Source organism: Ochotona princeps, chromosome 5 (assembly GCF_030435755.1).
Source record: "Ochotona princeps isolate mOchPri1 chromosome 5, mOchPri1.hap1, whole genome shotgun sequence".
In the NCBI taxonomy this organism is placed as follows: domain Eukaryota; kingdom Metazoa; phylum Chordata; class Mammalia; order Lagomorpha; family Ochotonidae; genus Ochotona; species Ochotona princeps.
Window position 1 is genome coordinate 96,892,313 of NC_080836.1, and position 19,333 is coordinate 96,911,645.

The 19,333-nt window shown below is 40.8% G+C and overlaps 1 protein-coding gene across 1 annotated transcript; it reads right to left on the minus strand.

Moving 5' to 3' along the window:
- Window positions 1-3,317: 3,317 nt before the first annotated feature.
- On the minus strand, window positions 3,318-16,425 carry CCDC195 (coiled-coil domain containing 195). The gene is made up of 3 exons (XM_058664260.1): window positions 16,191-16,425; window positions 11,743-11,989; window positions 3,318-3,441 (listed from the first exon to the last, which is right to left on the minus strand). Exons 1-3 carry the CDS (start codon window positions 16,423-16,425, stop codon window positions 3,318-3,320), a joined length of 606 nt encoding a protein of 201 aa, XP_058520243.1.
- Between the last annotated feature and the right edge of the window lie 2,908 nt (window positions 16,426-19,333).

Sequence of the window (19,333 nt, forward strand, 5' to 3'; positions counted from 1 at the left end):
GTCATCACCAAGAATTCATCGTGAAATGATTCTTTTTTTGTTTCTTTACCTTAAAGGTTTTTACAGGTAGAGCATGTAACTTATCTTGTTGTTTCTTATATCAGCTGATGGCTCTTCACTTAATATATCAGAAAATATATCAGGTAGAAAAAATATCAGGTAGAAGTTTCATATCTTAATTCTTTATGTTTAAATGAAGAATATGCTGTGAGTCTGTTTCAAATCTTTTATGTTTCTAGTGTTTCATGCTACCTACCCACATAGACAGTATACTAGACCTTTAAATATACTTAATATGAAGAATGTTGAAGCCATATTCACATGTTCACAATGCTTCAAATTGTAATATTAAGAGTTCATCTCCTGCCAAGTATCACACCTTCAGAGGGACACATTATATACTTTGAAGACCCCAGAAGTTGTAACTACTCATCTTGCTTTGCTACAATCTGATTGAGTTGGAGTGATCCATATGAACTGTGCATAGACAATGAAATTATGATTTGGAACCAGAATCTGATAGGAAAAAAATCCCCTGATTCTGTGGTTTTAGTTTCCTCATGGAATGATGCTTTTTGTTTAGATATTGTTTTTCCTTCCAATAATTTTGTGCAAGTGGAAAACCTAAAGCATATAGCAGTATACAGTGATAAAAGTGTAAAAAATAAAATCCCCCATGCTGTCTCAAATTACATTTTGGTACTGTAGACAGATACATGACTGCTGGTGAGGCCAGCTGTATGGGAAGACGTGGAACTTCAGCTCTTTGTCCAAGTGGACTTCACGGCATGTAATGCTTCTTACCTTCTTTTCCAAACCTCAAACTTTCCTTTCCCCTTTCCATCAGCCAAAGTGTATCTTTCCAGGTCCCCTTTCTTGTTTAGGAGCTCCACATTTGGGAAATTGACATCTAGTATCCTAGGAACTAGATCCAGTCCCCAGATAGAGTGTGCTTGACTTTGGCAGTGTTTATAAGTTTGAACACTTGCCAATATTCATGAATCAGGAGGCTCTAGATAAAACCTAAGATTTTCACATCCATGGAAGACTCTCCTGTTTCTTTTCCTTCAGGTGAGTGACGTGTTGCCTTTAGGTTGGCATATACATGCCACTCTCAAGTCCTCAAGTCATTGCTGTTACAGGCTGGTCACTAACAGGGCATTTGGACTCCCAACTGGATTCATACAGGAAATTTTGGGGATACAAACATGAAGTATAATTGGCTGGGCAGAGCTAGAGGTATACATATTTATTTCCTTTTATGTAATCCGTTGTATTCAAAATTATGCTACAAGGGCTTATTTTCAAATACTGTATCCATCAAGTGCAAAGAACTGGGGCTTTGTTTATGCTTTATTTAATTCTGATGTTACTTGGATTTAAAGATCAGTATCATATTCTTTCCCCGAGCAATCATGAATATCCGGAGTAAAAATGTAGTGTGTATGAGCAAAACGGACATTTATTATTTACAATCCTTGTCTGTACTTTTGAGGAGCAGTTGTTATTCTGCTTCTTGTTAAGTTTGTGATTATAAAGTATAGTAAAAGTATGCCATTGTAAAAACTAAAAGAACAAATCAAAAAGCAAGGAGGACGAGAGGGAGGATGGAGCGCGAAGTATCATTATGCTCTTATATTTGTAGGTATGAAATTCATGAAATTTATTTACCTGCTAAAAATACAAAATTTAACAAACACCAAAATTGATGGTGCAATTGTTTTTCACTGGGCACTATTGATGCAATTCAGTTCCCTGAGTGCAAACGAAATGCCGATTATGTACTAGACATTGAGCTTGAGCTGTCATTGAACTGGAGCTGGGGATAATATGTCATTATAACATTGCCAGTTAAGATATTAAAACTTAAATGATGGTCATGTGCTGCTTTTTTGTTTAATTTACTGTTTGAGCAGTGCTTTTTTTTTCAAGTGATGTGAATGTAAAATCCTTCATTTTATAAAACCACAGAGATTATAATTGAGCATCAACTAAAAATGTTAGCTACCTCCTAGGTGAATAGCATAATTAGCTACTTAGTGCATCTTCATTCCTAGGCGAATGTGGTTTTATGTCTCACTGTCAGCTTTCCCCTCCAGTTGTAATCCTGTCCTGGTATGTATCTGTTACAATGTTGAAAATATTGTTCCTCTTAAATGGATGTTTCAAAGAAAAGAACCATTGATTCTATTGTGTGGCTTTGACCTCAGGAACTTGGTTGCTGCTTCAGTCTCCATTCTAGGGATCTGTCTGAGATCATTAAGATTCCTTCCTCGAAATGCTTTGGAACATTCTGACCCTTTCCTTGCTTCACTGCTTCTGCTTGAACTTGGTGCCAGTTTTAGAGAGCTCAGACCTTGCTTAGTATTTCCAAGTGTGGATCAGAAACGCAGGAGGGCAGCACAGAGGTCACCTTGGAGAGTTGCTTGGAAATATGAATTCCTGGTTTTTTCCCCCACCTTTGCTCAGTTTACCCAGCTGCACTACCCAGTGGAACCTCAAACTTACTTTTAAACTCTAGAGATTTTAATTGAAGGTCCTTGCTTACATTAGAAGATGTAATTAGAAATGTAATTGCTATAAAGGGAGATACTCTGTTGGCTAGAAGTTCAGGAATCAAAGATTTCCAGGCCTTGGGTATTGATAATCAAAGCATATTTTGCTGTTGTTGTCCCCAAATCAGGTTTGCTGTCTTTGCTCTTAACTGGCCTGTGGCGGCTCTGATTCTACAATGTAACAATGGGCTTTGCTGGGCTTGAGCTCATCTGTGACAGAGGCTGTTCAAGAACTGCTGTGGAACTATCATCAGTGAAATTCAACACACGATGAATTGTAAGGGTAGTCACAATTACCTTTATGCCATTAATCAAAAGCACATTTCTCATCCCTTCCTCCCCCTCCCCGCAGCTATTGTAGCTTCCTCCAAAAAATGACACAATGTGGATAGCGGCATTTCCTGATGACATAAAACAGGTACTGGAGGCTCAGCACACAGTCACACTTGGTAACGCACAAACTGCAGACTACAGTGCGCACACATCAGCCTTCAGTGTTCAGCAACACAGAAAGTCATCGCTTCCATTCCCTGCCTGAACAAGTCCATTGAGAAGCAGAGAGAAAGATCTTCCATCCACTGGTTCATTCCCGAAAGGGCTGCAAAGGCTGGAGCTGAGCCAATCCGAAGTCAGGAGCCAGCAGCTGGGATATGAATTGGTGCCAATACGGGAAAACTTGACTTTGGTGCTACCACTTTTTTGAGGGGGGGAGGGGGACGGAGGGAGAATCAACTGTTTCTTCTATTTTACCAATTCACAATCTTATTCTGCAATGATACTTAGCTGCTTTGGGCTGTCGCTTGGTGAGCATTTCAAAGAGTTTGAAGTTTTGGAATAGGAAGACATATCCATAGGTAACAGGAAACTGACTGTCTTTGTCCTTTCCCTGCAGAAACCAAAAAGGGGGAAGAAAAATAAGACATTTTAGTGAACCTAAAAACAGAATATTTGCTGTTTCTTTCTCAGTGACCAAATACTGTCTACAGTGTCAAAATTTCATTTACTTGTTTTAAAAGATTTATATATTTTTATTGGAAAGGCAGATACACAGAGAAGGTGATACAGAGAGAAAGCTCTTCTATCTGCTGGTTTAATCCCCAAGTGGCCACAACGGCCGAAGCGAAGTAGATTTGAAGCCAGAAGCTTCTTCCGGGTCTCCCATGTGGGTGCAGGGTCCTACAGCTTTGAACTATCCTCCACTGCATTCCCAGGCCACCAGCAGGGAAATGGAAGGATAGTGGAGCAGCCAGGACATAAACTGGTGCCTATATGGGTTCCTGGTGCATTCATGGCAAGGATTTAGCCACTAAGCTATTATGCCAGGCCTCAAAATTTCATGTGAAATGTATAGTAATGCTTTCTGTTTATTTGTTCAACATAGATATAAGACTCTTCGTCCTGGAACTGATTTCTTCAGTAAGCCCAATGAATACTGCATAGAGAAAATTAAAACCGTTAAAACTGAAGATAATTAGTTTGATGTGCTTTTTTTTTTTAAAGTTGAAACTTACTATTTACTTGAGAGAAGTGGGAGAGAACACCTCTGTCGATTAATTTCCCAGATTCCTGCAATGTAGTGACTAGGGTTAGGCTGGACCAAGGCCAGCAGCTAGAAGCTCTTTGCAGATATATTCACCTGAGCCAGCACCTGCGTCCTGGGGTCTGCACTGGCTGGAAGCTGAGGTCAGGTGTTGCTGGAAGTATCCAGCCCAGGCAGTCTGCTATGGGAAGCAGGAGTTCTGAGCAGTGTCTTAACAGGGAGAACAAATACCTTTCCCCACCCTGATGTTTAAACTTGAAGAGTATCACTCTGTTTTAGGTTAAGAATCTTTCACAGCGAATCTCTCCCATTGCAATGAAGCAGACATTTGAGGCAAATAGTTTACAATCCTTTCAGTTTGAAATACTGAACAGCCATTTTAACTGTAAGGAGAGAGGGATAAGAGCAATGGCCGGGAATTAGTGGCAGGACTATCTTCTTATTTGATCATCACTCCATTTTGCTCTAAAATTATAGAGGTTTGGTATAAAACCAATGAAACTGCTCCTACAGGAATAATTGTAAGGAACCATGTTCAAATGATTGTCTCTTCTCTCTCCTCCGGCTCCTCTTCTTCTTCAGTTTCTACTTCTTCTTATAAATAAAACCCTCATTTCATTGAATTTCATTTGGTGTGTCCTGGAAAACACAGGAACACCCTCTCTTTGGAAGAAGTCTGGCCAGTGCTTCCACCTGCTGGGCTCCGTTAGTGAGCACTCACTCACATGACTGCCTTAGTCTTCACAAGTTGAGCAGGCACACGTTCTTACGGAAGAATGCACTGTGGTCCAGGGCAGACTAAAGATTGTTTCTACCTGCTTGTTCTTTATGAATGATGGTGTTGGAATTTAATTATCTGACTCCACAGGTTGCCTTTTTATCCAGGCTGATTTGAAAAAGGAGAAAATATATTTGATGTGATTCATGTAGTTCCTTCCATCAGTAAACAGAATAGAATAGCGTGTATCAGTTTTAACAATTTATGTAAGCCCCTTTCCCTTATCTTATCATCCTAGTTCTATTTTCTTTTTTTCTTTTTTTTTTTAAAGATTTATTCATTTTATTACAGCCAGATATACACAGAGGAGGAGAGACAGAGAGGAAGATCTTCCGTCCGATGATTCACTCCCCAAGTGAGCTGCAACGGGCCGATGCTGTGCCGATCCGATGCCAGGAACCAGGAACCTCTTCCGGGTCTCCCATGCGGGTGCAGGGTCCCAATGCATTGGGCCGTCCTCAACTGCTTTCCCAGGCCACAAGCAGGGAGCTGGATGGGAAGTGGAGCAGCCAGGATTAGAACCAGCGCCCATATGGGATCCCGGGGCGTTCAAGGCGAGGACTTTAGCTGCTAGGCCACGCTGCCGGGCCCTCTTAACATCTTTCAATGAATTTTACCAGGGTTTATTAGAAAGCATTTTGCTTGTGCTGCATTTTGCATTAGATCAGACATCACATTCCTTTGCTTATCAACTTTTCAATCACTGAACCAAGGAAACATTCTCAGAATAATGTTACTGTCAGGGTCCCTCGGTGCCAAAGCTTCATAGAGATTAAAGATAGGATTTCATTTTTTTTTCAATTTTGACATAGAAATCTGAGTTTTCACTCTTACAATTAAGAAAATAGATCGGGCCCAGCGGCGTGGCCTAGCGGCTAAAGTCCTCGCCTTGAAAGCCCCGGGATCCCATATGGGTGCCGGTTCTAATCCCGGCAGCTCCACTTCCCATCCAGCTCCCTGCTTGTGGCCTGGGAAAGCAGTCGAGGATGGCCCAAGGCTTTGGGACCCTGCACCTGCGTGGGAGACCCAGAAGAGGTTCCTGGTTCCCGGCTTTGGATTGGCACAGCACCGGCCGTTGCGGCTCACTTGGGGAGTGAATCATCGGATGGAAGATCTTCCTCTCTGTCTCTCTTCCTCTCTGTTTATCTGACTTTGTAATACAATAAATAAATCTTTAAAAAAAAAAGAAAGATGTTAAGAAACAAGTTAATTTCCCTATCAGAAAAATAATGCAGTAACTTATTATAGACTAGTAAGTTCCTGAAAAGAAAATAGGAATACAATACATGCTTAATTCCTACCTAATGATTCTCTTTTTCTAGTGGATTTTACGTAGATTTTAAGCCGGATACTGAATTTATTCTCAAATTCTATAACTGTCTCAGTCTTTCAAATTAAATTGACTCCTACATCAGGAATGGATTATAGTATCAACAGTTTATTAGTTGGCAGCTTGGGAGTTGGAAAGAATTTGGTTCAGAAGAAGAATAAAGTGTAAATATTGGTTAGGTTCTCAAACTATCCAAGAATATATTACAAGTTGAAGTGGAAAAACTACTAGTGTTATAACTCTCAGTGCTGCAGGTCTGGGAGAATGAATTGGTGTAAGTGTAAAACATAAATATAATACAGGCACTGTGTAATTTCGTAGACATAAGGAATCCATCAACACCTAAGTAGTAGTTATTTCGGTACTGGCTTCATGGAGGATATTCCTTTTTATATGTTTGATTATATAAATTGCAATTGTTTTGTAATTTGTAAATTAAAGAAAATGTTTAAGGGACACGGACACACAGAGATTGCTCTCATCTGCCGATTCACTCCCTAAATGCTCCCAGTGTCTGGGGCAGGCCAGAGAGAGCCAGGAGCTGAGACTGTAATCCAGGTCTTCCTTGCAGGTGTCAGAATTCAATTATGTGAGCTAGAGTCAATGCCTTGTAGTATTTGCCTTAATAGGAAGCTAGAGTCGGGCTGAAGTTGAGAATCAAACCAAGGCGCTCCAGTGTTGACTGTACACATCTTACCCAATAGGCCAAACACCCAACTTACAACAGCTGTCCCGTTTTGCTTTGTATCACACATATATAGCACCTTTATAAAACATACACGTAAGTCTTATAATGTGTATTTCTACTTAAATAATTTTTTAAGACATAGTTCTGTCTTTCATCTCTTTTCCTTCTAAGAATACATGTGGGGCAGACCTAACAGCCAACAAGTTCCAGCAAGATCAACACCACCAACAATCTAGCTATATAGGACACCTGGTGTCTCCCTATTCCTGGGACATACTCCAACCGGATGTGAAGAAAGGTTGTACAGACAATGGTGCAGCCCCAGCAGTGTCACAGGAAGTAGAGAGTGCTGAGCCAGGAGCTGGAGCTACGGAGACCATGCTGGAAATTTGACACAAGAACCCAGACCTGGAACTTGCTGGAGGGAGTGCACAAGTGACTGCAAGAAAAGAACCATGTATCAATCACAATAAATAAAAATGAATTGTAGACCTTGGGTGACACAGCTTAGAAACCTCCCCTAAGGAGCAGAATCTGCTAACCAGAAGTACAATGTCCAAGAGCAAAAGAAGAGACAAAGGCACAATGAATATTACTGATGACTCCCCTGCAAAGGAGCAAAAGTCTTTGCCAACTTCAGAGTTAACTGAGGAATACATAGAGAAAATGGGGCACACAGAATTGTTATACAGCTTCTTATCAACGGCGAGAAGCACATAAAGCAGGCGTTTAAGAAATTTAAGGAATATGCCACACAGCAAATAGCAACTGAAACAAAATCAAGCTGAATTATTGGAAATGAACGGTGTATAGAGCAAATTAAAAAGTCAGTAGAAAGTCTCAATAATAGGATAAAGAAGGCAGAGGAAATAATTTCATAATTGGAAGATATTTCTTATCATGATGGGGAAACAATCAAAAAGTTGGAAGCAGAACTGGGTCAGGCTAAAAAAGCTATTCAAGAATTAAGAAAACCATGAAAATGCCAAATATAAGAGTTATGAGAGTTCCAGAAGGTGCAGAAAGAGAATTTGGGTTTAAAAATGTATTTAATGAAACAATAAAGGAAAATTTCCCTAATCTAGAGAAAGAATTGGGAAACAACATGTAGGAGGGGCAAGGAACTCCCAACAGAGTTGGCCAAAAGCGATCTTCACAAAGACACATGTTCTTCAAGCTCTCTTCAATTGAATATAGGGAAAAGATCCTGAAAGGTGTTCATGAAGAAAATCAATTGACATATAAAGGAATGTCAATTAAATTCACAGGAGACCTCTCCTGGGAAACTCTGCAGGCCAGAAGAGAACAGTGTGACATATTCCAGATTCTAAAAGCAAAAAGTTGTCTACCCAGGATAACGTTCCCAGCAAAGCTTTCTTTTGTCTTTGAAAGTGAGATAAAATTCTTCCACAGTAAAGAAAAATTAAAAGAATATGCCTCTCCCAAACCTGCCCTACAAGTGATACTTAAAGATGTTTTCTTGGCAGAGAAGAGGAATAGCACCCACCAAAACCAAAGGCAAATAGGAAGAACATCCCAGTAAAATGACAACAGAAGACTGAATCAATGAACAAAACATTGCTAAAATGACGGGACCAGATTACCACCCCATCATGTTAACTCTGAGTGTAAATGGCTTAAACTCTTCAATCAAACGTCCTAGATTAGTAGACTGGATTAAAAACACAAAACCCATCTCACCAACAAAAATTAGTGGAAACTATAACTTTTGAATTTTGATTTTTTTGTTTTTAGTTTCATCTTTTCAAATCAGTTTCTCAGTAAATTCATTGACTCAGATCATACAATAACATTCTTTTCTTCAAGAAAGTTCTTGATTTTCTTTTTCATTTCTTTAGCGATACATTAGTCATTCAGTAGCATATTATGTAACTTCAGGCATTGCTGATTTTGTTTTGTGACTTTTCATTTAAGAGGATGTATAGTAACTGTGTAATGGAGACTGTCATATCCACATGTGAGGATACAATGCAGTATGCATCTCTACTTCCAGACCAAAGATGGACTCCCAATGAAACTGTTTACTGTATCTTAACAATAGGATCCTAGACTCTCTGTCATTGTCCGTGCCTGCAATGGTGAATATATGACTGTTTATGAAGAACTATGCTGTCATAATATAAAGAGGAACTCATTGGGGAGGGGAGGACACTTGGGGATGAAGTAAATGAAATCCCAGGGCCTATGGAACTGTATCATAAAAATGATGATGACGATAATGATGATGATAAAACTAATGGAACAAAATGCAAAAACCACTTGGGGGCAGGTGTGGTGGCTTATCAGAGTTACCCTCTACCTGTAGCACTGGCATCTCAAATGGGCACCAATTTGTGTTCCAACTGCTTCTCTTCTGATCCAGTTCCTTGCTAATGGCCTGGAAAAGTAGCAGAGGATGGCTCAAGTTCCTGGGCTCCTGCAACCACCAGAGAGACTCAGAAGACACTTCTGGCTCCTTGCTTACACTGGCCCAGTGTGGCAGTAGTGGCCATTTGGGTGTGAACCAGTGGGTCTCTCCTCTCAGTCATTCTGACTTTCAGGTAAAATAAAATAAATGAAGTAAGAAAAGAAAACACATGCTCACTGGATGCCAGTGGCTGATTTGACACTTCCCATTCCTGTATCCCACAGTTGACCTTCTCCTTAGTCCTACCTTTGGCTCTCATCCAGAAACAACATTACTTTTATCATGCTCTGTCAAAAATGATCTCTTGTTGTATATAATTTTATAGCCTTAGATTTGGTTTCATTATTTTTGATACTATTCTTATCATCTTTCACAACGGAACTCCTATTTGGATCTCTCTTTTTTTAAATAGAAAGAACATGTTTTGTGCTCCGTTCAGCTGGATTGCAGTCAGAGTGGTCGGTGGGGGTGGCAGGTTTTCCTGGACTTCTAGACTTCTGCTCTACTCCTAGGAGCGTGGCTCAGATGCTCACACAGGTGCCGGCGCCTCCCCTTGAGCCCTGCTCCTGCCCTCTGCTGCCCCTTATGCCCGATGAGCTGTTTGCTCAGGCATCACCGGTCCTCTTCTCTAATAACGACACACTTTTTTTTTTTTTTGGCTGTGATGTCAAATATTTAAATAATTCTTGCTCTTCTAATCTGTCCTGCCTCCTCAATGATCATTTTTCTTCTTTAGTACATAACATTTGATATAATACACATTTTACACATTTTCATGTTTACCTATAATGTTATAAAGCAGTTAAGTTCCTGCATGGTAAAGGGTTTGTGACACTTCTGTTTCCTGCTGTAGCCACAGGGTCTACACTCCTGACTGACCATTGTGCTGCACAGCCTCTGGACCGCTGCGATGAATGTGTGAATGTACGTAATTCAAGTCTGAGGGGGTTTCAACATTTCATGGAAAATGAAATGAAACGTTAAGTTTACTTTTCTACAAAACTTTTTGAAATGCATGCACAGCTTGTTGATGTTCCACGTTCTCCATGATGTTTTTGAAGGTGTCTCATATGTCTGTATTCCAATATGTTTTTGCACCCAAGTCAACTTAGTTAAATTTTCCAAGAACTTTAAAAATCAATTGCCTGTTAAAAAGCAAATATCATCTAAAAGGAAACAAACAAACAAAGCCATAATGACACCTTGCCCTAAGCGAGTCTGGGGGCAGGGAGAAAGGATAAGATGTTTGCTAATTTGTTGTTTCTGTTGTGTTTGAAACTGAGATAAGTGGGCACTGTTTGTAACATGTGTCTCTGACTATTTGGAAGCTGTCAGGTGCCTTCTTAGGTCTACTAATTACGGGACAGAATCCTTACTCCTTGGCATTCATGGAGAGACTTTTGTGTTGGAGCCTCTCACCTCCCACCCTTTTCCGCTTCAGTGCTTTTATCTCCTGGTTGCCTCCATCTTCACCTCCTCTTTGTATTCCTCCCGGTAGGCTGATCTTTCCGTACTCTTTGCCTGTTTAATCGTTTGTACTCTATGAATCAGCCTACTCTCTCTTTAATAGAACTTTGTGGAAGAAATACAGTTTTTTTCAGCCTGATTTTTGAAATTCAAATATAACTAGCTGAGCCTCTGTGACCTCCTTCCTGTGACAAGTGTGTGCGCTTTCCAACATTGCTGCTGAAGATCCCTGCAGGTCTGCTACTTGCTCTTTACTCTTGGCTGATTTCCTGCCATCACTGACTTCTATGAGTCACTTCTCTCATCAACCGTGTCCTGGGCCTGGTATTGTGGTGCAGTGGATTAAGTCAGGCACAAACTGTGATGCCAGCTCAAGTCTCCACTAGGAGCCTGTCAGTCACTCTCTCAAGTCTCTCCCCTTCTCAGGCTGTTCCTGATTGCATAAGTATCAGTTCCTATGTTTTGGGGTGGTAGTTTTGTTTTCATTGATGTCTCTCCTGAGCCCCTTGAGGCACCTGTCTCCACAGAACGTGTGCTGTAGGAGGGGTTCTGTGCTCAGCTCTTTGCAGTCCTCTGCCTGCTCCCTGAGACCTATTTTATTGTGCTGCTTGGTTTACCTGTGTGTCTGTGTCACTTACCTCACAGCTTCAAACAGAGTGACCTATTTTGTTGAGTCTTGTTTTGCCAGTGCCTGATTTGGAGTATGATCATTAATGAGTGATGGAAAAATGAAGACTAAATGCTCCACTTAACAGAGGCATTAAGGAGAGGGTGCCATTTAATCATAAACAAGTTTGCTGTGTGTCCTCTAAAGGCCTTGGCTGAGGTGGAAGTTAGGTTCACTCAGCATACTCTTGGAGTATGTCTCCAGCACTTGTAAAGACCTTGCTCATTCAGGGCAGGTCTCCATACCCATCTCAGCACACCTGTGAACCGATAGGTGTATTGTTCATTACCTGCAGCCAAAGGCATGTTCAGGAGAGGCTTCTTGGCTGGAACTGTTGCTCAGACAAGAATCTTCTGCAAACATATTTTCCTCACTGTCTTCCTTCTCAATTGAAGAACATCCCAAGGGTTTAACAGTTGCTGGAGCTCGTAGGACTTTGGTGTCCAGATGTCTTTTCCCAGCTTTCCGGGCATCATTGGCACCAAAGGAATGAACTGATGAAGAAATAAAATACCTTCGAACAATCATGACATTGCCTGTATAGGAAAAACAAAATCCAAATTCAACAATTTACCTTTAATGACATTTTCAAACGGAGAATTATCTGGAAAATATTTTATTGAGATGTCTTAAACAAAACTATTATTTTTAGTTTTTTATGCATGACAGATACCCATTTGTTGAATCACTTTACAAATATTAGTCAAGTGCCAATCTTGTGCTAGGTTCTTTGTCAAGAAGTGGGGTGTGGTAGTGAACAACAAAGCTCTTGTGTGTTCAGAATTTGCCTGTTGAGGTGTAGTATACATATTGAACACAGAGTGTATTTTATATGATAGAATCCAGAAAAACCAGACTGATAAAGAAAATAAAATAGAGGCCGGCGAGGGTAAGGATTTAGAGGTTATTTAAATTGTGTGGTCAAGGAAGAGATTTTGAGAACACAGCATTCAGACAGAGACCTTAAGGAATGCCAAGGTGAGGTGAGCCGTACCAGATGTGGTTGCAGTGCCGAAACAGCACATGTGAGAACTGGGAGGGAGGGGTCAAAGCCGGCAGGGAAATTTGGTCTCCCCTGCTGGACAACCACTTCCATTGAAGAGCGAGAGTTGGGATGGGGGCAGACCAGACCAGGCAGGGCTACAACACCAGTGGGTCTCATGTGAGCTAGACTGGGGAAGGCCCAGATTGGGCTGACTGTTCCTACTGGTGCAAGCAAAAACTAGAGTGGGTGAGGGTTGGTTGGAATTTGCTGCACAATTATTTCTAGCTTATGTTTGCTGCTCACCTGTACAGAAAGCAGAGAGAACATTGATGTGGCCATTGCAAAATGGCAGCCCTCCTTGGTTTTGTTTTTTTTTTGGAAAAGTAAAAGACCGAATTTTAAGCAGGAATTCTGATGGGAGTTCCAACATTTATGACACGCTTAACTAAAAATAACATTCGTAAATCAAACATTTTCATCCATGGAATGTAATTTCTATAAATACCTTAAACACAGAGTTATAACTATTGGTAGGCATAAACAGATTCTTTATATTGTATTGCAGAAAACATGCTGATGATGGCAACACTTAGGTTTATTTGAGCTCAACAGGGACTGGTAGCAAATAAACTCCTTCTACAGCATTTTCCTGACATAGCCAGTGATTTCATGACAAGTACTACTGACGCAGGTTGGGTTTCATTTGTATGGGTTTGGTCTCATTCAATCTTTTGAATGAGATCTTCTAAGAGATCTGCCACTGTTCCCATTTTACAAATGAGGAGAGTAACCAGAATATCATATTGCAGTCACAGGATCATAGAACTGCACAGCTGAAGGAAGACAACGAGTCCAATTCATCAATTTTACAGGCAGATTTTAAGATTGGAAACATCATATGGCCTGTCTAGCACTGAATAGCAATTATGAAGCTAGGACTGCAACCCATGTATTTTCATTCAGAGGCCAGTGTTTTTCTATTCATGTTGTTTATTGTTTTTTTAAAGGATGTATTTATTTTTCATATGAAATGCAGATTTCTGCTTCTCCCCAGATGCCCACAACTGGCAGAACTGAGCTGATTCGAAGAGAGCAACCAGGAGCCAGGAGCCAAAGGTCTTGAGCCACCCACCCACTGCTTTCTCAGTCCATAAGCAAGGAGCTGGATTGGAGCAGCCAGGATACGAACCCTTGCCTATACGGGATGCTGGCGCCACAGGCGGAAGATTGGCTCATTACACCACCATGCCAATTCCTGTCATTTATTCTTATATTATCATATCACACATTAAGAAACAGATAAATACTGCTTAAAGCAGCTCAACCGGTCTTCTAAGAAAAAAATTAGATCCCATCACATTTCTTTCTGGTGGTGTTGGTGCAACTGGCAAACATTGCCCAAATTTGGCCAATTGTTTTCCACCAATCCTTTTTGAACTTACTTTCTACACCCTGAGAGGAAATAACCAGCCACATACTGAGAAAGTGAGATGCTCATGATGTTCAGGTGATGTTAAAAATCCAACTTCCTCTAAGATCGACACTTAGAAGAGTTTACGTGTGATACTCTTGGTTCTTTGAATAATGCCATACCTGATTTAGAATAAGACACAGATAGACTAGAAACCAAATTAATTTCTTGTTAGAATAATAATCCTAGGAAATAGATCATTAGGAGTGCTGTTTATCTTTGGAGTACGGCAATGGTTTTAAGGCAGACTGAGCTGGGAGGGAAGGACAGTGCAATCTCTTTTCCATGTGTTTGTTTCAAGAAAAAGGTTTGTTTATTTACCTGAAAGGCAGCATTACAGATAGATGGAGAGAAGGAGGAGAGAAAGAAAGAAAATGAGACCAAGCAGGAGCTCTTCTCACACCCGGATCACTCCCTACATGACTATAAAAGCCAGGATTGGGCCAGACCAAAGCCAAAAGCCTGGAACCGCATCTGGGTCTCCCACATGTATGCCCACCTGGGTCATCTTCTGCTGCATTCCCAGGTGTATTATCGAGCGGTGGATCAAGAGTGAAGCAGCAGGGACCTGAACTGGCACTAGAATGGGATGCCGTTGTCTCAGGTGGTGGCTTAACTCGCTGTGCCACACCGCCAGCCATGGTGCAGTCTAGTCTTCAGACAGCTTTTGGCAATGTCTAGAGACATTTCTGAAGTCTGTAACTGGACAGCAATGAGTAAATACTACAGCATTTACTGGGAAAAGGCTAAGGAAGCTGCCAAACACAAAGCCTAGGATTGGCATCCACAATGATAGATTCTTCACTCGAATGTGTCAGTAGTGCAGCAGTCAGTTGGGAAATCCTACTGTAAAGATCACATTAAAAACATACATAACTTTTCTTGTTTCCCATCAGAAGTGCTGTCTTATACTATCCCTTTTCACAATTTTATTTTAAAAATAGTTGACAGGATTTCTCAGACCCTGAATTGTACTTGACACAATGGAAAAGATCCTGACTGCAATCTGTTTTCAGCTTTAAAATGTTCTCACTCGACAGAGGGACTTGTCTAACAGAGACAAGAGGTGGCATGCTATGACATGTTCCATTGTCAAGTTAACCTTCTAAATGGCATTGCCTAAAGTCTTTGACAGGTGATATTGCAACATTTCATTGCTTGATCATGTCTGCCAGTTATATTTGAATATGTTGCATCACTGACGAGTTAAATGTAGGATGTGTTTCCTGTTTTGCCAATTTCTGATCTCACGTATAAACCTTGGTGTTAGAGCCCTTTCCATAAAGGTAAGCCATTTGACTTTTAGATTATGTAAATCATTGGCCATATGTCTTGAAGTCTTCAATCTATATGATAGACTGAATGAGGTACAACAGGACAGTTAAAGTGCTTTATAGAATGTGGATAAGAAATCTGCCATTGCTATGTTTGCCAGGTGTTAAAAGGAGCTTTAGTTCATATTACTGTAGTTAACTCTCACGATAGATATGAGTTACACTGAAGAAAATAGTTTTAGAACTAGCCCAGAGTCAAGTGACAGAGCAACCGATAACTGGCAATCATGCTTGTCTGATTTCACTATCCATACACTTACCTATTTTGCAATAGTGTGGCAACTTACAAAGTGAGCATATAACGTGTCTTACACACACTCAGTATTTAAATAGTTGAAGGGAAGAGGAAAAACACATTCTGACAGATTTCCACAACTTTGCCATTCTCACTTTACTCACCAAATCCGGAAGCAAGGTTAATGTTGCTAAAGTATGCTTCTTGAAAATGTTAGCGCCCATTGCATAGCCTAGTGGCTAAATCCTTATTTTGCATGCGCTGGCATCCCATATGGATACCAGTTCATGTCCTGGCTGCTCCACTTCCATTCGAAAAACAGCTCACTGCTTGTGGCCTGGAAAAGCAGTTGAGGATGGCCCAAAGTCTTGGGACCCTGCAACCCTGTGGGAGACCTTGAAGAAGCTCCTGGCTTCTGCCTTCAATCAGCTCAGCTCCAGCTGGCCATTGCAGCCACTTGGGGAGTGAACCAGCAGATGGTTCACTTTGTCTCTCCTCTCTATAAATCTGACTTTCCAATAAAAATAAATAAATGTTTTAAAAAGGCAACACCAAAGAAAATTTTAATCTAGGGATTCAAATCTCATACCAGTAGGGAATTGATGAATCCCTTAAATGCTAATGTAAGGCAGTTACGTGATACCTTGACCCTACTATTAAGAAGAGAGTAAAGAGATGCACTTTGCACAGAAGAGCTATGGATGGTTAGTACCTTGGTGCCCTGGCATGGCTTGTGCCCCATCAGTAGAAATAGCATGCTGAGTGGTGGCTAGACATTGTTCAGCCTCATCCTCTTCCCATTCGTCTCCAGATTCTTCTCCTGAGCTCCGAGCTCTCTGACCACTCAAAGTCAGTTTCATCTGGAGGGCTTGATTCTCTTTCTTCAGGTGGTTAATCTCTGCCTGCATTGCCTTGATAACTTTTGTGTACTGGATATTAGCTTCCATCGCTTCTTCTGATCATCAGCCTGGCTTGTTCCTTCTGGGAAGACAGGCCAAATACACTTAGTGAGACAGGTTGGTTCATCCCACAAACCCTCCTGACGATGGATGTGCCTGTCTATAGCTCCATCTTTCAGCACCTTGGGCTGAAGCCAGTCGGAGAGGTAAAGGATCTCCATGATTTATTCATTATGGGTGCTGTTTTTCAGAAAAGAGATTTTCTTTCTATCTTTCATTTCACATCAATCCTCAGTTCTGCAACATTGCATTGTGTCTGATGAAATGAGAACATTCCAAACATTTCCAGCGAGGAATAGAATTTCCTGCTTTCAGCATGAACTCAACATCACAGGAGTCACCCAATCTGTTCTCGGTTACCACTATGGGATCAAATGGTTCACGGGATCAGCAACTGTCACAGTATATTGAAACTGACATGTAAGAATCGAGGCTTGTTTTCTCTGTGAAATAAGCCATCATTCATACTTTTTTTTTGTAAATTGTTGATATTGGCAGCTGCTGTTAAAGGAAGGGTAAAGTTAATTCCAAGAGGTCATGTAGACCTTCAAGGATCTTATTTAAATATGTTGATACATTAGGGATCTTATTTAAATATTTTGACAATTTAAGCCTTAATCACTTCAGATGGAGCGTGCCCCAATAGGTTTCTATTTCTTAAATTTTTTATCTCTGATAAACACAATATAAATATTTATGGGGTACCATGTGATGTTCTAATGTATGCATGCATTGTATAACGTTTGAAATGGGGTAAACATCTAGCTTCTGAAACATAACACACTCAAAGCTCTTTCCTCTAGCTTTTAATGAATATGCAACACAGTTACTACTGTGTAAGCATCTTGTTCTTATCTAGTTTTTAGATATTGTATGGATAAAAGTTGCCCAGGGATGTTTTGGGAATGCAAGAAGATATAGGCTGGACATCAATCTTGAATGAGAAAGGCATGTAACAATTACAGGCTCATTAGTCATTTCATGAAGAGTTATCTTGTTGGAAGTGATAAATGTGAAACTTGAATAGCAGATGATCTAATGGCAGCATCTGGAAATTCAATTCGTGTTGGAACATATAATAATAACAATTATTATTAGAAAGCTTTTTGAGATATTGGTAGATACTTTTATGCATCAATTTTACTATTTTCAATGTATGTCAATGTTTTTGCCATCCTAACAAACAATTTTTATTGATCCAAAGTTGAATATAAAAGGAAATGGAGAAAATATTTTCTCTTCTTTATTCATATTAATTTATCCTGTGTTCAAATTTCAGGATATTCTTCTTGAAAAAGTTTTCCATAAAAATAACGAGGCTATTTTATTTTTATTTAACCAAATTTTGTTAAGCACGTGCAGGGCTTTCCAGATGTTGTGGCAATGGAGTATGGAATATAGAGCAGGTTGGGTTCCTCAAGCCATCCCATCTGCTTGTTAGGTGTTCACATCTGTTCTAAGGTGTCTCTGGCTTTGATCATTGACTGCATTTGGGTTCTTCTCTTACAGGAGAGTCCTTTTTCTGTTAAGGTATGCTATCTGTTTTTAAACTAAGATTATTTACATTGACCAGAATTGGTCTCTGGATAGTTTGTTCTTGGTTCCTCCTTTTCTTGGAAATGAAATGCAGCGTATCTAACACTTGTGCACCTCGTGCGGACCAGATCAGGGAAAAACCAGGCTGGGCTGATTATTACTTCTGGTGCAATCTACAATTAGAGTGGGTGAGGGTTGTTGGGGCTTAGCCACAGCATCAGCTGGCAGAAGCTGGCACTGGGGGCTAGTTCTGTCAAGTTAAACCACAGAACCACCTGGAGAGTGCATAATCCCGGAGTGGGAGTGGCCTGGGAGGGAAATAGTGGGTTCCTCCCTCTTAGGTTACCATCCCCAGGGGAGGGCACAAAAACTAGGACAGGGGCTGGGGAGGCTAGACAGAGAGACACCCAACAACATCCGTGAAGGCTGGATAGTTGAGCTGGTTAGATGGAACAAGGCTTTAATACTCATTGACATGTATGAGAGCAGAAGGGGATGTGGGAGAGACTGGACTAGTCTGCCACACATACTGGCAAACCAGGGTAGGGGGTGGGCCTGGTGGGGTTATTGTGGGTTGCTCCAATTAGGCTGCAGCTTCCACTGGTTTATGTGAGGGCCGAGTATGTGCTGGGCAGAAGCAGGCTGGAGTGCAAACACCCATTGGTTCCAGTGGAAGACAGGGATGGAAACAGAACCAACCCAGCGATCGCAACTGCAACCACCAGCTGATCGGGGCAATGGACTGTGCCGGGCCCTGTGCTTGCTAGTACATACAAGAATCTGGTCTGGGAACACCTCAGACAAAGTTTCTTTGGGGATCCCCCCAATCGAGCTTTCGGACTCAGAATCCTAACCATCAAAAGACATAGGACAGAACAAGTCAATCAACCACCTCAGCTATATGTTGGCAGTGAAAAACTGGGCAAACGGAAACTCTATGATGGACTATGTCAATCAATGGATTCTCCAACGACCTCATCGTGCTTGGAGTGGTGAGAGTGGCAGCAATTCAGAACTGTTGAACTATCAAAACCACTTGAGCAAGACCCTCGGAGCATGCCCCGCATCTGGTACCTGGGATGGGTCCCTGGGTGGAGACTGGGTGGAGCTTCTCCCTTAAAATCCCCTTTTACATCAGATATATTAAGGAAACAATATGGAACGAATTGTCTTGCCCATCTGCCTGTAGTGCTTGAATTTTTTTACCCTAATTATGTCAAGATTGTAAAAAAAATAAATAGTAATAATAAATAAATAAATATTAAAAAAAAGAAATGCAGCATATCTAATTGCTACGCTAAAGGACATTTTTCATTGTGTTTCAAGACGTCTGCTCACCTTGCTAAAGATCCCTGATTTT

What these genes read in the sequence shown, in the direction of transcription:
- CCDC195 (XM_058664260.1), bottom strand. Translation starts at nt 16,425, where the DNA reads ATGGAAGCTAATATCCAGTACACAAAAGTTATCAAGGCAATGCAGGCA. An exon ending in AGCCATGCCAGGGCACCAAG is followed by an intron (nt 11,990 to 16,190) that starts GTACTAACCATC and finishes TTTCCTATACAG; the next exon opens with GCAATGTCATGATTGTTCGA. An exon ending in GAACATGCCTTTGGCTGCAG is followed by an intron (nt 3,442 to 11,742) that starts GTAATGAACAAT and finishes TGGTTTCTGCAG; the next exon opens with GGAAAGGACAAAGACAGTCA.